Raw genomic sequence first — 17367 nt, forward strand, 5'->3', positions numbered from 1 at the left:
AAAGCAAGCCAGACCAGTCCAATCTCTCAACCAATTCAAATTCAGATCAGTTTATTGCCATATTCACCAGTGTTCAATGAAATTCTTTACTACCTTGAGGTTTATTGAATAAACTGTACATGGTGATAATAAATACAATAATCAATACAATGACAAGTGCAAACAGCAGAAAAGAGCAAAGGTTGTAGTGCAGTCTGAAGTAGTAGAAAACAAAGTGCTAAAATGAAAAGTGAGTATCAAGAGAGCTAAAAATGAAGATAATGACGAAGTGGCAGCACCACTGGGGAAGGGGATGTGAAATAAGTGATTGGTTTACAGTATATGTTTGGTATCAATGGAGAAGAAGCTCTTCTTAAGTCTAGATGTCCTGACTTGCAACCTCCTGTAACTTCTTCCAGAAGGTAGAAAAGACAAAAGGGAATGGCCAAAATGGCAGGCATCTTTGTCGATTCTATCAACCTTTCTGAAGGAATGCACTGTGTTGATGGACTAGATGGAAGGAGCATCTGATGAAGTTTGAAAGAATCTTTCAGACAACTAGTAAATATGCTAATACACTTTCTTGACCAGGTGAAGCTGTTGCTGATATATATGTCAATTACACATCTGTACGCCAGGCCCAGTTTAGAGATTAGGTTATTAGGAATTATGGTTTTGAAGGCTGAGCTGTAGTCAATCAATAGCATTTTGACATATTTATTCTTGTTGGCAACTTGATCCAAAGCTGAATGTAGTACAAGGAAGATGGATCCTACTTGGACTTATTTCCCTAGATGCAAATTGTAAGGAGTCTAGATTGTCTGAGAGGTTGTCACTGATGTTTTGCATTACCAGTCTTTCAAAATACTTTACTTCACTATAGCCAGTAGTCATTGAGACAGGACTCTACTATTCATGGGAATTGAATAATGGAGATTTTCCTGAAGCAGATGAGGACAATAAACTGAGAGGTTGAAGATATCAGTGAAAGCAGTGGATCATAAACACAGGAGACTCTGCTGATGCTGGAAATCCAGAGCAACATGCAAAATGCCGGAGGAATTCAGCAGGTCATGCAGCAGCTCTGGAGGGAAATAGTCAATGTTTCAGGCTGGACAAGAAGGGAGAATAAGCCAGAATAAGCAGGTATGGAGTGGAGAAGTAATACCAGCTGGCAGGTGATGGGTGAAGCCAAGTGAGGGGGGAAGATCAGTGGGTAGGGGAGGGAGGGAATGAAATGAGAAGCTGGGAAGCGATAGGTGTAGAAGATAAAGACTGGAGAAGATAGGAGAGGACAGTGGACCATAGGAGAAAGGGAAGAAGGAGGGACACCCAGAGGGGATGATGGTCAGGTGAGAAAGGAAGGGTTAAGAGGGGAGCCAGACTGGGGAATAGAAAACGAGAGAAGAGAGAAGGACAGAAATTACCTGAAGTTACTAATGTTCATACCTTCAGCTTGGAGGCGACCCAGACAGAGTGTGGGGTGTTTTTCATCCATGAGTGTAGCCTCATCATGATAGCGGATATCCACAAGGAAGTCTCGCCTGTTGTGGTGGATAGCGCGAAGGTGGTTGATGAAGTACTCCCCAATTTATGCCGGATCTCACCGATGTAGAGGAGGCCACATCTGAACACCTTGATTTACAGGTGAACTATTGCCTCACCTGGAAGGACTGTTTGGGGCCATGAATGGTGGTGAGGGAGGAAGGGGTAAGTGTAGCACTTGTCCTGCTTGTAAGACAGTAGACATGCCTGAGTTCTAGGCACAAAGTTACACTGTTCTCCAAGTGTAGCCTAACCACTCTTTTATGCTTTACAACATATTGTCCCAACTCCTATGTCCTGACCTATGAAAGTAAACGAGCCTTATGTTTTCCTTGCCAACTTGTCCGCCTATTTTGCCATTTTCAGGAAGCTATTGATGAACAGATTCTCTCTATTCATCAGTGTTTCTTTGAGCTCGACTATTCAGTGCATATAGCATGGACAACTTAACTCACTACTACTCTGAACAGATTTTGTGATTTACATACTCACTTTCAAGAACTCTTTACATCTCATATTCTAAGTGTTATTTATATTTGCAAAGTTTAAATTTATTTGCATATTGGTGTTTGCCAGTCTTTGTTTCTGTGTAGTCTTTTTGTAAAATGCTATTGTTTTTTTTTCTTGTAAATGCCTCTAAAAATGAATCTCAAGGTAGTATGTAGTAACTTTGATTAAAAATTTATTTTGAACTTTGTCAGTGTGGTCGTGTGTGTTTGTGTATTTATTATAAGCTGGCACTCACTTTTCTTACCTGCACAATGTCTTTTGTAATAAAACTTCTCAACCTGAAGAATGATGATGGCATTTTTATCCATTCTAAATAAGTTTTATTATAGTATCTTCATGCTGGTTCAAATAAGAGAACTTATCCAAAAGTTCAGAACTAAATTTGCCTCCTGACAGTTCATGAAACCAAGCAAACCAAAACGAAAGCTGCTGATCTTGGGCATTTGATCTTGACCCACTGACACTCTTCACTACTCCTTGATTATTTGGGATAATGCATCCAAAACATCTCTTCTCCTGGAACCCAGAGATGCAAACAATTTGGTTTCTAATGAATGCCCAATAATTGTTGCTTGAATGTTTGTAAAAGGTTTTTGATAATTCTGGTACACAACTGATCAGAGTACCTCCATCATCCATCTAAGATGAAAATTGATTTTTTTTTCTTTGCCAGAGTTCCACATTGAAAGATTTGCTGCTATATCAAGCAGAACAGTTATGTTAGAAATGGAGAAATGGGATGAACTGCTGAAGAGACTCAATGGGTCAAGAGCATGTACGGAAATAAAGTGATGGATGGCAGATAGAGCCATTGGTGGAGGGGTGGGAGAGGAATGGGGTAGGTAGGGACATAGGCTGGAAGGTAATAAGTGAAACCAGATAACTGAAGGGCAGATTGAACCAAAAAGGGGAGGGTAAGGAACCTATATGATGAAGTGGGGGTTGTGGATGGTAAGGGTAACTAAAGGGAGAAAGAATCTGGTGCACTGGTAGGAGTGAGAAAGGAACATAAGGGGTTTGAGTTACCTGTGTGGGAAAACTTAATTCCATTATGTTGTTGGCATTGTAGCGGAGACGACAAGGAGATCACTAAATGTAATAGGTGGGATTGGAAGAGGTACACATAAATCTCTGCCTCAGTTGAAAAAGCTATTAATATACCTGGATGGTGGTGAGGAATTTGGTGTGGGAACAAGAAATGCAACATTGATGACTAGATTGATGCTACTTCCTGTACCCATGCAGAACTTATCAATTTTATCACCTTTATTATCTTCCATCCTGCCCTCAAATTCACTTGCAACATGTCTGGCACTTCTTTCCCTTTTCTCTAATACTCTGACTCCATCTAAAAAGATAAACAAGCCACAAATATTTACTGTAAGCTCACGGCTATCACAATTACACCTCCTTTCAATCTATCTCCTGTAAGGTTGCCATCATTTCATCTCTGTTTCTCCATCTCCACTATATCTGTTTTCAAGATGAATGTCTAAAATGTTCTCTTATATGTTTAGAAACATAGCTCCCTCTCTACCATAATTGATAGAGCCCCTGCCTCTCTCTTCCCTCTCCTTTCCTTCACTTAGTTCCATCTGCCTGTGCTAACACAGACAGAATGCTGGAGGAAATCAGCAGGTCAGGAAGAACCTGTGGAAAGGAATGGAGTCAATATTTTGTGCTGAAACCCTTATCAATATGCTAGATCCCTTTGCATGCGTATGGCCAATATCCCTTGAAATTTTTCCTATCCAAGTATCTTTTAACTTTTGTTATTTTCCCTCCCTCAACCACTTCCTCTGGTAGCTTACTCAAGATACATATTCACCTCTACCTGAAGAAGTTGCTCCATGAGGACCCCTCCAAATCTTTCCCCTCTCACTTTAAACTTGTGTCCTGAAGTTTTCAATTTTCTTTTCCTGGGAATAGAGTTGGCCATGTATGAAATTACAAAAGAATTTCAACAAAAGAATAATTTATGGCTATACTTTTGCATTGTATGTTGCAGGTTGTCCCAACACTGTTATCACCAAGGGTCATATTTCAAAGTCTTGGAATGGATGTGTTGCTTGGTGCTCAGGCAGAGATGATGGTGGATCACTGAGAGTAAGGAGGAGAGAGACAAACTAAAAACAAGTTCAGCTAATAACTAACTCTAGAAGCAGGTGACATTGATGGTTAAGTAGACTGAAGAATGGGGTGACAACTTGAAGTAATATTTCAAAAATTTAATGGTAAGATGGCATAGGTAAGAAAGGGTTAATAGCTTTTCTGAAGTAGCAGAAAACTGAAGTGTTCTTGCATTTCTCTCCAAAGCAAGATTTCAATGTTTCATTTGGCTTAAACACTAGATGAGATAGTTTTGACTGTATTTTTGTTTTGTTTTCCCTTTGTCACTAAATTATCTTAAGTTATATTTTATCGATTTAATGAACTAAATGTAGTGTATGTTAGTGCAGTCTCATTCTTTTTTTCAAGTACTTTATGATTTGTTATCAGAAGTACTAGCTGTTGTTGTTTTTCCCTTTGCCAGGTGACCCTGCAGCTGAAGAATGGTCTCAGTGGAGTATCTGTTCACTGACGTGTGGAATGGGATTGCAGGTGCGAACGAGATCTTGTGTCGCCTCCCCATATGGGACTCTGTGCAGTGGTCCCTTAAGGGAAACACGAGTTTGCAATAATACAGCCACGTGTCCAGGTAACTTTATTGTCTAGTTGAACCTTGTGCCATTGCATTGATTGCAGTGCTTAAAAGTAAATTAAAATGAATTACGTATTAAATTGACAGAATAGTTGCTGAAAGGGATATTAATCATGTCTATGCTTTACTCTGCTGCTGTTTTAATGCAATCAAAAGTTAATCAACTTTAAAATAAATATGTTTATTACTTAAGAAAATATAGTGGAGTGAGAGCTGTCCTAATGTTCCTTGGCTAATAATATTGACAGTGTCTTCTTGGATGGGTTATTTTTTCATTTATAAAGAGGAACATAGCATAACAATCACATGGTTTATTGTGATACAGTTATATCATCCTGTACTGAATTTTACACTGCAGTGCCATAGTTACTTTTAGCAATAAATTTGATCAGATATGTGTTGATCAAGTGGCTGGAGTATTCACTCAGATTCCTAACCTCTCACGTTGGCAGTCAGAGGTACCCACCTACTTCAAGCAGACTTCGCTTATACCGGTGCCGAAGAAGAACTTGGTAACCTACCTCGATGACTATCATGCAGTTGCATTTACATTCACAGTGATGAGTTGTTTTGAAAGGATGGTTATGAAACATATAAACTCTTGCTTGAGAAGCGACTTGGAACTGCTCCAATTTGGCGACTGGAGCAACAGATCCACGGCAGATGCCATCTCATTGTCTCTTCACTCAACCCTGGAACACCTGGACAGCAAAGATCCAGATGCTCTTTATCGACCACAGCTCAGAATTCAACACCATCATCTCCTTAAAACTAATAAATTAGCTTCAAGACTTTGGCCTCAATACCCTACTTGTGCAATTAGTTCATATTAGTAACAGCATCTTCTCCCCAATCTCCACAAGGCTGTATGCTTAGCCCCTTGCTCTACTTGCTTTACACTTATCACAGTTTCAATGCCATGGTGAAGTTTGTTGATGTCGTACTGTCATAGGCCACAATAAAAGGTGGTGATGAATCAGCATGTAGGAGGGACATTGAAAATCTGGCTGAGCATTGCCACAGCAACAACCTCTCACTCATTGTCAGCAAGATCAAGGAGCTGAATATTGACTTCAGGAGGAGGAAACCAGTGGTCCACTAGCCATTTCTCATCAGAGGATCAGAAATGTAGAGGGTTAGGAACTTGGTGTTATTATTTCGGGTGAGCTGTCCGGAGCCCAGTACATCCTGTAAGTGTAATTACAAAGAAAGCACAGCAGTGTCTCTGCTTCCTCAGGAGTTTGTGAAGGGTCGGCACAGATGACGCCAGTGACTAACGTGAGCAATGGCAACATCTTGCAGACAATTCACAAATATCCTTCTTATTCTCCTTCTTTTTCTTTTAAATATACTTCTACAACTAAACTGTATGCGATTGGAGCCTGTAATTTGCATTTTGATCATGTGTTTTTGGACTGATTGAGTGATCTGGCACTTTTGCTGTCCCTGAGAGAATCTGGCATGTTTGACAGCAAGGTTGACAACGGAGTGTGCAGCCTAATGGTGGAGTGTGAACACATGTTCCGCTCCAATTCTTGAACAACTCGCTGATTAAAGCATTGAGCAAGATTAAAATCAATGAGAATGAGAGCAGAAGATAAGCGGATGTTCAGCACGATCTGCCTGCCGTCTGTCTGCATTCGCCTGGTCCCTCAGCACTCATTCGTTGTTGTCATAGAAAGCTGTTGAAGTCTTGGGACTCGGGCAAGGTTTGATTGGCAGTTTGTGGATTGGACTTTTTTTCAGGATTCTGCAGTTTATGTTATATGTGTTTCTGGTATCTGGTTATTCTTTTATTTTATTGCTAATTTGATCAATTTAGATCATGGCTGGCTGACCCTGTGGCCTGCAGTCAACAGACGACACAGCACTAAATCAGAAGGGGCATATGTTGTGAAATTTGTTGTCTGGCAGCAGCAGCACAATGCAATATATAATAATAGAAAAAACATGAATTACAGTTATGTATTAAATAGTTGAATTAAATAAGTAGTGCACAAATAAAATTTAAAAAGTAATCAGGTAGTGTTCATGGATTCAATGTCCATTCAGAAGTCATATAGCAGAGGGGAAGAAGTTGTTCCTGAAGCATTGAGAGTTTGCCTTCGGGCTCCTGTATCTCCTCCCTGTTGGTCGCAAAGAGAAGAGGGCAGCTGGGAGATGGAGGTTGTTAATGGCGGCTGCTGCATTTTTGAGGCATCGCTCCTTGAAGGTGTCCTTGATAGTATGGATGCTGGTGCCCATGATGCAGCTGACTGAGTTCACAACTTTCTGTAGCTTCTTTTGATCTTGTGCATCAGCCCGCCGTACCAGACAGTGATGCTGCCAGTTGGAATGCTCTCTATGGTACTTCTGTACAAATGTGTGAGTGTATTTGGTGACGTACCAAATCTCCTCAGACTCCTAATGAAATATAGCTGTTATCATGCCTTCTTTGTACTTGCATGTTGGGCCCAGGATAGATCCTCAGGAACTTAAAATTGCTCACTCTTTTCACTTATGATCGCTCCATGAGGACTGGCTTGTGTTATTTCATCTTACCCTTTCTGACCTCCACAATCAGTACTTTGGTCTTACTGACATTAAGTACAAACTTTTTGCTGCAACACCATTCTAGCTGATATATCTTGCTGAACTAAACAAAACTGAACTGGACTATTTCAAGGGCTCTGTGGTTTGATGTTTAACATTCTGTGTGTTATTCACATGTTTTTTGCTGTTTGTGCAATTTGTTCTTTTATGCACATTTGGTGTTTGATGTTTACTTTGAATGGCTTCTATGGTGTTTCTTTGTGTTGTAGCACTCTGCAGAAAGACAAATCTCAGGATTATATACTCCCTACATACTTCGATAATATATGTACCGTATTTTGAAACTTTAATATGTTTAAAACTTTGAATAACATCCAAAACTTTGACAAACTTCTATAGGTGTGTGGTGGATAGTATATTGATTGGCTGCATCACAACCTGGTATAGAAACAACAATGCCCTTGAATGTAAAATCCTACAAAATGTAGTACATGTGGTGCAGCCAATAATGCTTAAAGCCCTGTCCGTCATTGAGTGTATCTACACAAAGTGTTGTTGCAGGAAAACAGCATCCATCATCCAGGACCCCCACCACCCAGGCTGTACTGTCTTTTTGCTGCCATCAGGTAGAAGACACAAGAGTGTCAGGATTCACAGCAGTAGATTCAAGAACATTTACTACCCCTCAACCTCTTGAACAAAAGGGGATAACTTTACTCAACTTGAACTTGCCCCACCATTGAAATGTTCCCACAACTTATGAATTTACTTTCATTGACTCTTCACTTCATGTTCTAAATATTTATTATGTATATATTTCTTATTATTTCTTTCTTTTTGTATTTGCACAGATTGATCTGGTTGTATGCCCAAGTTGGTGTGATCTTTCATTAATTCTATTACGGATTTATTGAGTATGCTCACAAGAAAATAAATCTCAGGGTTGCATATGGTGACATATATGTACTTTGATAATAGATTTATCTTGAACTTTGAAATTTCTCAAAACTAGGTAAATGCCATTCCATCCCCTCCCCCACCCCACCAACCTTTTGCTCTGTGCACTTTGAGAAGAGTAGTATAAATATATACAGCTTGGTTACTGTAAATCTGCTGTAAAACAATGCATAGCCAGAAATTTGTTGATAGATACTATTTTACGTATTACCTCTGGTGTCATTTTAACTGGAAAATTTTATTTGTATGGTGAAATTACTTCATCTTCTTTGTAAGTAAATTCTACATATGACTACTTTACAGCATCTCAGAAGGCAGAGTGGGGATGGTTACAGTCACATGCACCCATTTAGTTTGCACACTTATCTTAAATCAAGATTAGTCCAGGAAAGAAAAACACATTTTACTCCTCTGATCTACAGTATGCTCAAAATCTTAAAGAACAAAATCTGTCCTTTGAAAAAGGTTGATGTTGAAATCTTCTTTAAACCAAATAGGAATAAGCTTGCAGCAAACCACCAAAAATTTTCTTGTATTGAACAAGTAATTTTCAATGTTATATGTTGCAATATATGGGCAGCATTGATATTTTTAATAACCTGTCAACAAGCTGACCATCTTGTTTGTGCAATTAGGTCATGGAATGTAAGATGAATAAAAGAGGCACATGCTAATTCTTAGCATTGCTTTCCCTTGGACTGAGATTTATTAGCACAAAGTGTGTTTTTGTTATTGTCTCTCTACACTTCAATGGATATTTTCTTTCAAAATTCTTTATTTATAACCCACTAGCAAGGATTAATTTCATCATGCAATCTCTCAAATTGTGATTTTGATTATGAAGATGAAAAGCAAGTGGTTAATCATATAATATCTGCAAGAATCAGATATTCTGAAGGAAACAGTGAGCAATTAAAGTATTCCTCAAATCATTAGTGGATTATGAAATATGTATGTACAGTACTTGAAATTTTTGAGAAAACAAGTTTCTCAGTATAATTTGAAAGCTGCACAGGAACTTAGGGTGACCAAACAATACCATAAACTAGGATTCACTCCATCTGCTCACAATTAGCAGTCATACATTACACTTAACCTCATCATTTATTGTATTAATTTCCCAATTAAAAATACACAAATATTTAAGTTTGAAATTTGTATATTTTTAAAAATAGTTATGAACATGATACCAATCAATTTATCTGGGGTTTAATGTCTCATTATTTGAGATGGTATCTTGTGGATTTTTAAATTTTTGGTTTTGGTATTGAAGTCTCCCTTCCCTCCCCTTATCTTGCCTTCTGCTGCTCCTTCCCTCCTCTCTCTATTATTTCTCTATGAGAGAAAGAGAAAGAAAAGGTAACAGTAGGTGATTCAATACATTTTCAGTAGTTACAATGCCATTGTTTACTTTGGGTTGACATTTCATCCTTGGAATTGCATATCTGCAATGGGAGACACCTCTGATTGTTCAAACATACCTGCTTGGACAAATTAGTTGACACAGATATTCTAGAAATCTTCTGAACATGGGGAGCCAGACACCCTATGGGTTCATAGTTCCCTGGATTGATGCAGGCTAATTAACACAATCTGATTGTTTTAACGTTTGGCTGATGCAAATGCAAATGTTTCATGGTCATCATTTTGCAAACCCTATCTCTTAAGTCTGTGGGCAGGCCTGCACATTTAACAGAGCTGACAATAAAATGTCCTACAAATTTGATTATGTCCTCTTCTTGGACCTATTTGGCTTCTTGATTTCAATCAGTCTTTAAAATGCAGCTTTGTCATTCAGATGCTTGTTGCTTCCTTTCCTGCTGGCCCATTACCCTTTGATCACACCCTTATCTTCACCAAATTAATCTCTAGCAACTGAACCTATCAGACCTGGCTGTCAGCAGTTACCATTTAAGCAGAGGTCACCAGAAAGATAACTTTCTTTCATTTTCACAGGTAACAGTTCACATTCCATGCCAAGACTGTCTTGTCTCCCTGTCTCTTCACCATTTACACTTCGGACTTCAACTACTGCACAGAGTCTTGCCATCTTCAGAAGTTTTCGGATGACTCTGCCATAGTTGGATGCATCAGCAAGGGAGATGAGGTTGAGTACAGGGCTACGGTAGGAAACTTGGTCGCATGATGTGAGCAGAATTACCTGCAGCTTAATGTGAAAAAGACTAAGGAGCAGGTGGTAGACCTGAGGAGAGCTAAGGTACCGGTGACCCCTTTTTCCATCCAGGGGGTCAGGGTGGACATGGTGGAGGATTACAAATACCTGGGGATATGAATTGACAATAAACTGGACTGGTCAAAGAACACTGAGGCTGTCTACAAGAAGGGTCAGAGCCGTCTCTATTTCCTGAGGAGACTGAGGTCCTTTAACATCTGCGGACGATGCTGAGGATGTTCTACGAGTCTGTGGTGGCCAGTGCTATCATGTTTGCTGTTGTGTGCTGGGGCAGCAGGCTGAAGGTGGCAGACACCAAAAGAATCAACAAACTCATTCGTAAGGCCAGTGATGTTGTGGGGATGGAACTGGACTCTCTCACGGTGGTGTCTGAAAAGAGGATGCTGTCTAAGTTGCATGCCATCTTGGTCAATGTCTCCCATCCACTACATAATGTACTGGGTGGGCACAGGAGTACATTCAGCCTGAGACTCATTCCACCGAGATGCAGCACAGACTGTCATAGGAAGTCATACCTGCCTGTGGCCATCAAACTTAACAACTCCTCCCTTGGAGGGTCAGACACCCTGAGCCAATAGGCTGGTCCTGGACTTATTTCATACTTCACATATTACTATTTAACTATTTATGGTTCTATTACTATTTATTATTTATGGAGCAACTGTAATGAAAACCATTTTCCCCTGGGATTAATAAAGTATGACTATGACTATGACTATGACAGAAGATAATCATAATAATCTGACAACCAGTCTCTCAGTCCCTTTAATCGATCTGCAAGAGGATCTGGGGTGATCTATGAATAGCTGCAAGGACCTCACCCCAGCGACACCCCCTCATAGACTATTCTTTTGATCGCTGGCCCACCCACTGAAAAGGCTCAGCTTATTTATATTCACTCTCCATTCAGGATGGAGTGACTGCCTTCAGACAGTGCATACAATTTTTTCTCTCTTTCTCTGTCTGCCTTGCCATCAAGGTTGTGGAACTTGATATCCCTGCAATAACTCAGATGCTTTCCCACCTATTTTCTTAATATCTTTCTTTTCTGAGCTACTGTATATAACTAATCATCTACCTCCCAGAACAAGTGCTGTTACCATTATTCTTTAGCACTTTACACATGGCTTACTGTCACACTCTCTATCTTCTGCCTTCGCATTCCTGTTCATTTTCATTCATAGGTCTGCTTCATTCTGAAAGTTGATGGTCATTATTTAAGTTCCTGTAATGAGATTTTTAGTGGGCTGGCTCACTTGATCTGTCTTCTCCCTTTGGTTCTCTATGGTCAGCAATGGTGAAACCTCACTTGCACTTCACCCCACAAATGCTGGACTTCAAACTCATTCCATATTTGCATTCTAATGACCTGAATTCTGACTACTTATTTGCATTTTATGAGGCACATACTGTGAATATATCTCAACATTGAAAACTCAATCAGTGCATTGACAATACCCAATATATAATATATTTTAACCTAATGGAACATTCATGCTAAGAAAAAAATGCTTCAGATCACTCCCCAAGTGTTCCAATCTCCCACCAGCAACTTAACATTCCCAGCTTGAGTATACACAAATCACCAATTTCCCAAAATGGTAAATTCTTTCTACAATGTGGGAATCTCATATTTCCATCACCTTAACCTGGATTCCACATGGCCAATTTGAAATCTGGGTCTCTCTCTCCAAAATCAATTCCAAAGCAAAGGAATACTACACACATTTAAAACACAGATAAGACAAAACAAAACAAAAAAGCAAGTTTGCAAATTCTTCCTTCTGAATCTCTGCAAGATCCTACAGAACAAAGAAAAACAAAAGATGGATGCCCCCCCCCCCAAAGACACATTCACACAATTTCTTAGGGACTTCTTAAAAAGACATCCTGCAAATTCATTTCACATCAAGTACCAAAATCTTCCCTTCAGATCAATTTTAGATTAATTGCCCCACCAGGTTCAAGAACAGTTACTACTCCTCAACCATAAGTTTCTTGAACAAAAGGGGATAACTACACTCGTTCTGCTTTTGGTGTTTCTACAATTAATGGTTTCACTTTAAGAACTGTTTAACTTGTTATTTCATGCTTGTAATTTATTGTTATTTATTTATATTCCCATTTGCAGTTTGTTGTGCATTGATCCTGTTTACAGTTACTGTTCTATATATTTGCCAAGTATGCCCATAGAAAACGGATCTTAGAGTTGTATGTGGTGATGTGTATACACTCTGATAATAAATTTTACTTTGGACTTTGAATTCAAATACCCTCCAGTACAGATTTGTTAAATACATGACAGACTTTGCACTCACTCATGCACTCTCATTCTCTCTCTCACAAGTGAACTCATGCGTGGCCGTACCTCACACAACATTTTTCAAACTAAAACCATTCACATTTTAGTAACTGCTCTCTCAACTGTTAAACATTCAGCAAAACATCTTAAAACATACTTCATAATCACCTTTCAGAATCTTAAGTCTTTGAAACAAAAAATGCTGGATATTACTGGTCATAGACAAGCAAACATTTAACCATCCCCACATCAGCCATAATTCCATCATTTTCTAAACATTCTCAGATTCAATTTTTTGATCTATAGAATTCTGATTCTATGACCTGTTTGCCTTACAGTCGGGTAATCTGTCCTACCTTAGAACAACTCATCCTTCTGGGACTATCCTTTAGTCTAGACCCTTGCTTGCACTTATGTCTGGAATATGTGTAGATTGACTTATATAGTTCTTCTATTCTAATTGTGTCCATCCTGATGGGTTCACAATCTTGTTTGTGTTCAGCCTGTACCCCTTGGATCACTCGACATAATGCAGATACATCACCCTCGCTCCAGTCCCTGCTGATCAAGGCTGCTGTGACCATATTAACTGCTCTGTGACTCTTACGTGTTTCCTGACACTGACTTGTTCATGTAATCTGTCTCATCCCTGAATCTATGACAACATCTGCCTTACGAAATGCGTCTGTTCCCAGGACAGTGCCTTCATAGTTTGGGCATATCCAGAAATCCACTGAAAAGTGATCTCCCTCTCCCTCAAGTACCTAAGACTCACATTTTTCTGCCTTCATTGATTCCCCCCCCCCTAACCTGCAGATAAGTACCCTCTCTGGTCATGGGCAAGGGTAGGTTAATATGGACACTGACGCTCCTGTGTTCACTAACATATCACACTGCTGGTTTATTAGAACTCTTGTATACAGTTGTGGCCAGTACTGGCAATGAGGGCTGCTGATAGCTGTTGTCTGACTTGGATGTTGTCTTTACTAGTTCTATGATCTTGTCAGCAGTCAATGTGTATAGAAAAGATACTGCTGTGGTTTTTTCCTGTCTTGGTGGGTGACCCTTACGCCTTCTTTCCTTCTTGAAACATTGCATCTCTTTCAATATTTTTATTAATATTATATAGATTGCATAAGTACAAATACAAAATTCATAATGATACAAGTAATACAAATTACATTACATTTAAATCACAGTAATATGATCACAGTGTCCTATATTCCAAATCAATCATGTAGAAAAAAGAGATTGAATTATGAAATGAAATAAAAGAAAATAATTGTATTTTATTTAAGAAAAAATCTATCCCCACTACCAAAATGAGCTGGTTGGTAAAAAAAAAAGAGAAGAAAATAAAGAGGCACAAATCCATGGTCTCACGAGACTAACGGATGCCTATTATTAAAGTATGGATCTGAGCCATTATTATTACAATACTATAATAATAATGGCTCAGATCCATACTTTAATAATAGGCATCCGTTAGTCTCGTGAGACCATGGATTTGTGCCTTGGAAGATTTCCGGGGCGCAGGTCTGGGCAAGGTTGTATGGAAGACCGGCAGTTGCCCATGTTGCAAGCCTCCCCTCTGCATGCCACCGATGTTGTCCAAGGGAAGGGCATTAAGACTCAGAAAGTTTGGCACCGGTGTCGTCGCAGAGCAATGTGTGGTTAAGTGCCTTGCTCAAGGACACAACACGCTGCCTCAGCTGAGGCTCGAACTAGCAACCTTCAGATCACTAGAGGAAAGCCTTAACCACTTAGCCACACACCAATACTTTAATAACAGTTCAAAGATTATGAAAATAACTCAGAAAGGGTCCCCATACCATTAGAAAATCATGTTTAGAATCAGAAATCGAACAACGAATCTTCTCTAGATCAAGGCATAACATAACATCAGATAGTCATTGAACATGAGTGGCCTCCTTCCACTTGAGCAAGGTCGCCTTCCTGGCCATAAGAGACATAAAGGCCAATACCCGCAAATTAGATGGCCTCCGTTCTGTTGCACTATCCTAAATAATACCAAACAAGGCAGTCAAAGGATTGGGCTTAAAACTAACATTGAAAAGTACAGAAAAAGCTTGAAATACATCTTTCCAAAATTTTTCAAGGCTCAGACATGTTCAAAACATATGAATTAGTGTGGCCACTTCATTAGTACATCTATCACAGTAAGGGGAAATATCTGCATTGAAATGAGAGAGCTTGTCTTTAGACATATGAACTCTATGTACCACTTTGAGTTGTAATAAAGAATGAAGAGCACATAAAAATAATCTTCCCGCTCTCTTCAGATCTGAAAATCTGTAAATCCTTTTCCCAGTCTCCTTTAATTTTATCTAAAGAGGCCTTGTCAGTCCCAACAGTAGACCATAAATGTAAGATATTAAACCATTGTCAAAGGATTTCAGATTAAAAATTGCATCGATTATATTCTTATCTGGACTTGTAGGAAATGTATGTAATTGAGATCTTAAAAAATCTCTAATCTGTAAATATCGAAAAAAGTGGGTATTGGAAAGGTTAAATTTCATTGGAAGTTGCACAAAAGAAGAGAAATTCCCTCTATCAAACAAGTCCTGAAGTCGCTTAATACCCAATCTATCCCATTCTTTAAAAGTCAATTAAAGATGGTTTAAAAAAACACTTAGAAAAGCTGGGACTTGAGAGGGAGAATCTCAATAAACCAAAATGTTTTCTAAACTGTAACCAAATCCTCAAAGTATGTTTGACCACCACATTGTCAGTTAGTTTACTTAAAGATGAAGGAAGCGAGGATCCAAGTAAAGAAATAATGGAAAATTTCATAACAGAGTTGACTTCCAAAGAAACCCAGATAGGGCAATTCTCATGGTTAGTGTAATATATCCAGAACGTAATATTTTGTATATTAACTGCCCAATAATATAACCTAAAATTGGGTAAGGCAAATCCTCCATTCTGTTTGGTTTTTTGAAGGTGAGCTTTATTTATACGAGGTTTTTTAATCTTCCATGTATAGGAAGAAAGAATTGAATCCAAAGCGTCAAAAAAGATTTAGGAATAAAAACAGGCACATCTTGAAAAAGGTATATAAATTTAGGGAAGATATTTATTTTAATAGAATTAATTCGGCCAATCAGTGATAAAGAGAGAGGCGACCAATTGGAAAGTGTTTCTTTTTAACATAATTCATTAAAGATAAGAAGTTTTTCTGAAATAAATCTTTATAATTCTTAGTAATTGTTACTCCTAAATACGTAAATTGTTTTCTTAAAATTTTAAAAGGAAGGTTAGTATCAGTTGATATTAAGTTGTTTAAAGGAAACAGTTCACTCTTATGTAAATTTAATTTATATCCTGAGAACTGACTAAAATTAGTCTGTAAACGGAACACAAATGATAAAGAGGTTGCAACATTAGATATAAAAAGCAATAAGTCATCAGCATAGAGCAATACTTTATGGATAGTACCTCTCCTTAAAATACCAGTAATCTCCTTAGACTCTCGAAAAGCAATTGCTAAGGGTTCTAATACCAAATCAAAAAGCAGAGGGCTCAAAGGACAACCTTGTCTAGTTCCACGTTGGAGTTTAAAGGGTTTAAAATTCTGAAGATTAGTAAGAACCCGAGCGGAGGGAGATAAATAAAGTAATTTAATCCAATGAATAAAATTTAGTCCAAAATTTAATTTTTCTATGGATGTAAATAGATAATTCCATTCAACTCCGTCAAAGGCCTTCTCCACATCCAAAGATATCACACATTCCAATATTTCCTTAGATGCAGAATGCATAACATTTAACAAATGTCATATATTAAAATGGGAATATCGATCTTTAATAAATCCTGTCTGATCATCCGAAACTATAGAAGATATATTTCCAAGTCTGCGTGCCAATATTTTAGATAAAATTTAAATTCACTGCTCCTCTCCTTTTACACTAATGATTGCACCTCACAGGATCCATCTGTTAAACTCCTGAAGTTTGCAGACGACACAACTGTCATTGGCCTTATCCTAGACGGTGATGAGTCTGCATACAGACGGGTGGTGGAACGGCTGGCCCTCTGGTGTGGTCAGAACAATCTGGAGCTAAATACGCTCAAGACTGTGGAGATGACAGTGGACTTTAGGAGGAACCCCCCAATACTCCCCCCATTTACTATACTCGACAGTATTGTGTCTGCTGTGGAGACCTTCAGGTTTCTGGGTATCACAATCTCCCAGGACCTGAAGTGGACACCCAACGCAGACACTCTTATCAAAAAGGCTCAGCAGAGATTGTATTTCCTACGTCAACTCAGGAAGTACAACCTGCCTCAGGAGCTGCTGATTCAATTCTATTCAGGAATAATCCAGTCTGTTCTCTGTTCGTCCATCACTGTCTGGTTTGGATCAGCTACGAAACAAGACAAGAATAGACTCCAAAGAACCGTCAGGGCTGCGGAAAGGATTATTGGTGTGAAGCTGCCCTCAATCCAGGACTTATATGCATCTAGAGTCAGGAAGTGAGCAAGCAGCATCATTGTAGACCCATCACACCCTGGACATCACCTGTTCCAACTCCTTCCTTCTGGTAGGCACTTTAGATCACTGTATGCCAGGACAAATAGGTACAAGAACAGTTTCTTTCCGTATGCCATCAGTCATATGAA

General features: G+C 38.8%; 1 protein-coding gene across 7 annotated transcripts in view; it reads left to right on the forward strand.

The window, feature by feature from the left end:
* The window catches only part of LOC134338213 (adhesion G protein-coupled receptor B2-like), a 1212788-nt gene that overhangs the window by 307406 nt on the left and 888015 nt on the right, over positions 1-17367 (forward strand). For all 7 annotated transcript variants that reach the window (XM_063033890.1, XM_063033884.1, XM_063033886.1 and 4 more), the window contains one exon: positions 4568-4732. In XM_063033890.1, the coding sequence (XP_062889960.1) occupies positions 4568-4732 (165 nt within the window). The remainder of the gene's footprint in view (positions 1-4567; positions 4733-17367) is intronic.

The sequence above is a fragment of the Mobula hypostoma genome, chromosome 26 (assembly GCF_963921235.1).
Source record: "Mobula hypostoma chromosome 26, sMobHyp1.1, whole genome shotgun sequence".
NCBI lineage: Eukaryota > Metazoa > Chordata > Chondrichthyes > Myliobatiformes > Myliobatidae > Mobula > Mobula hypostoma.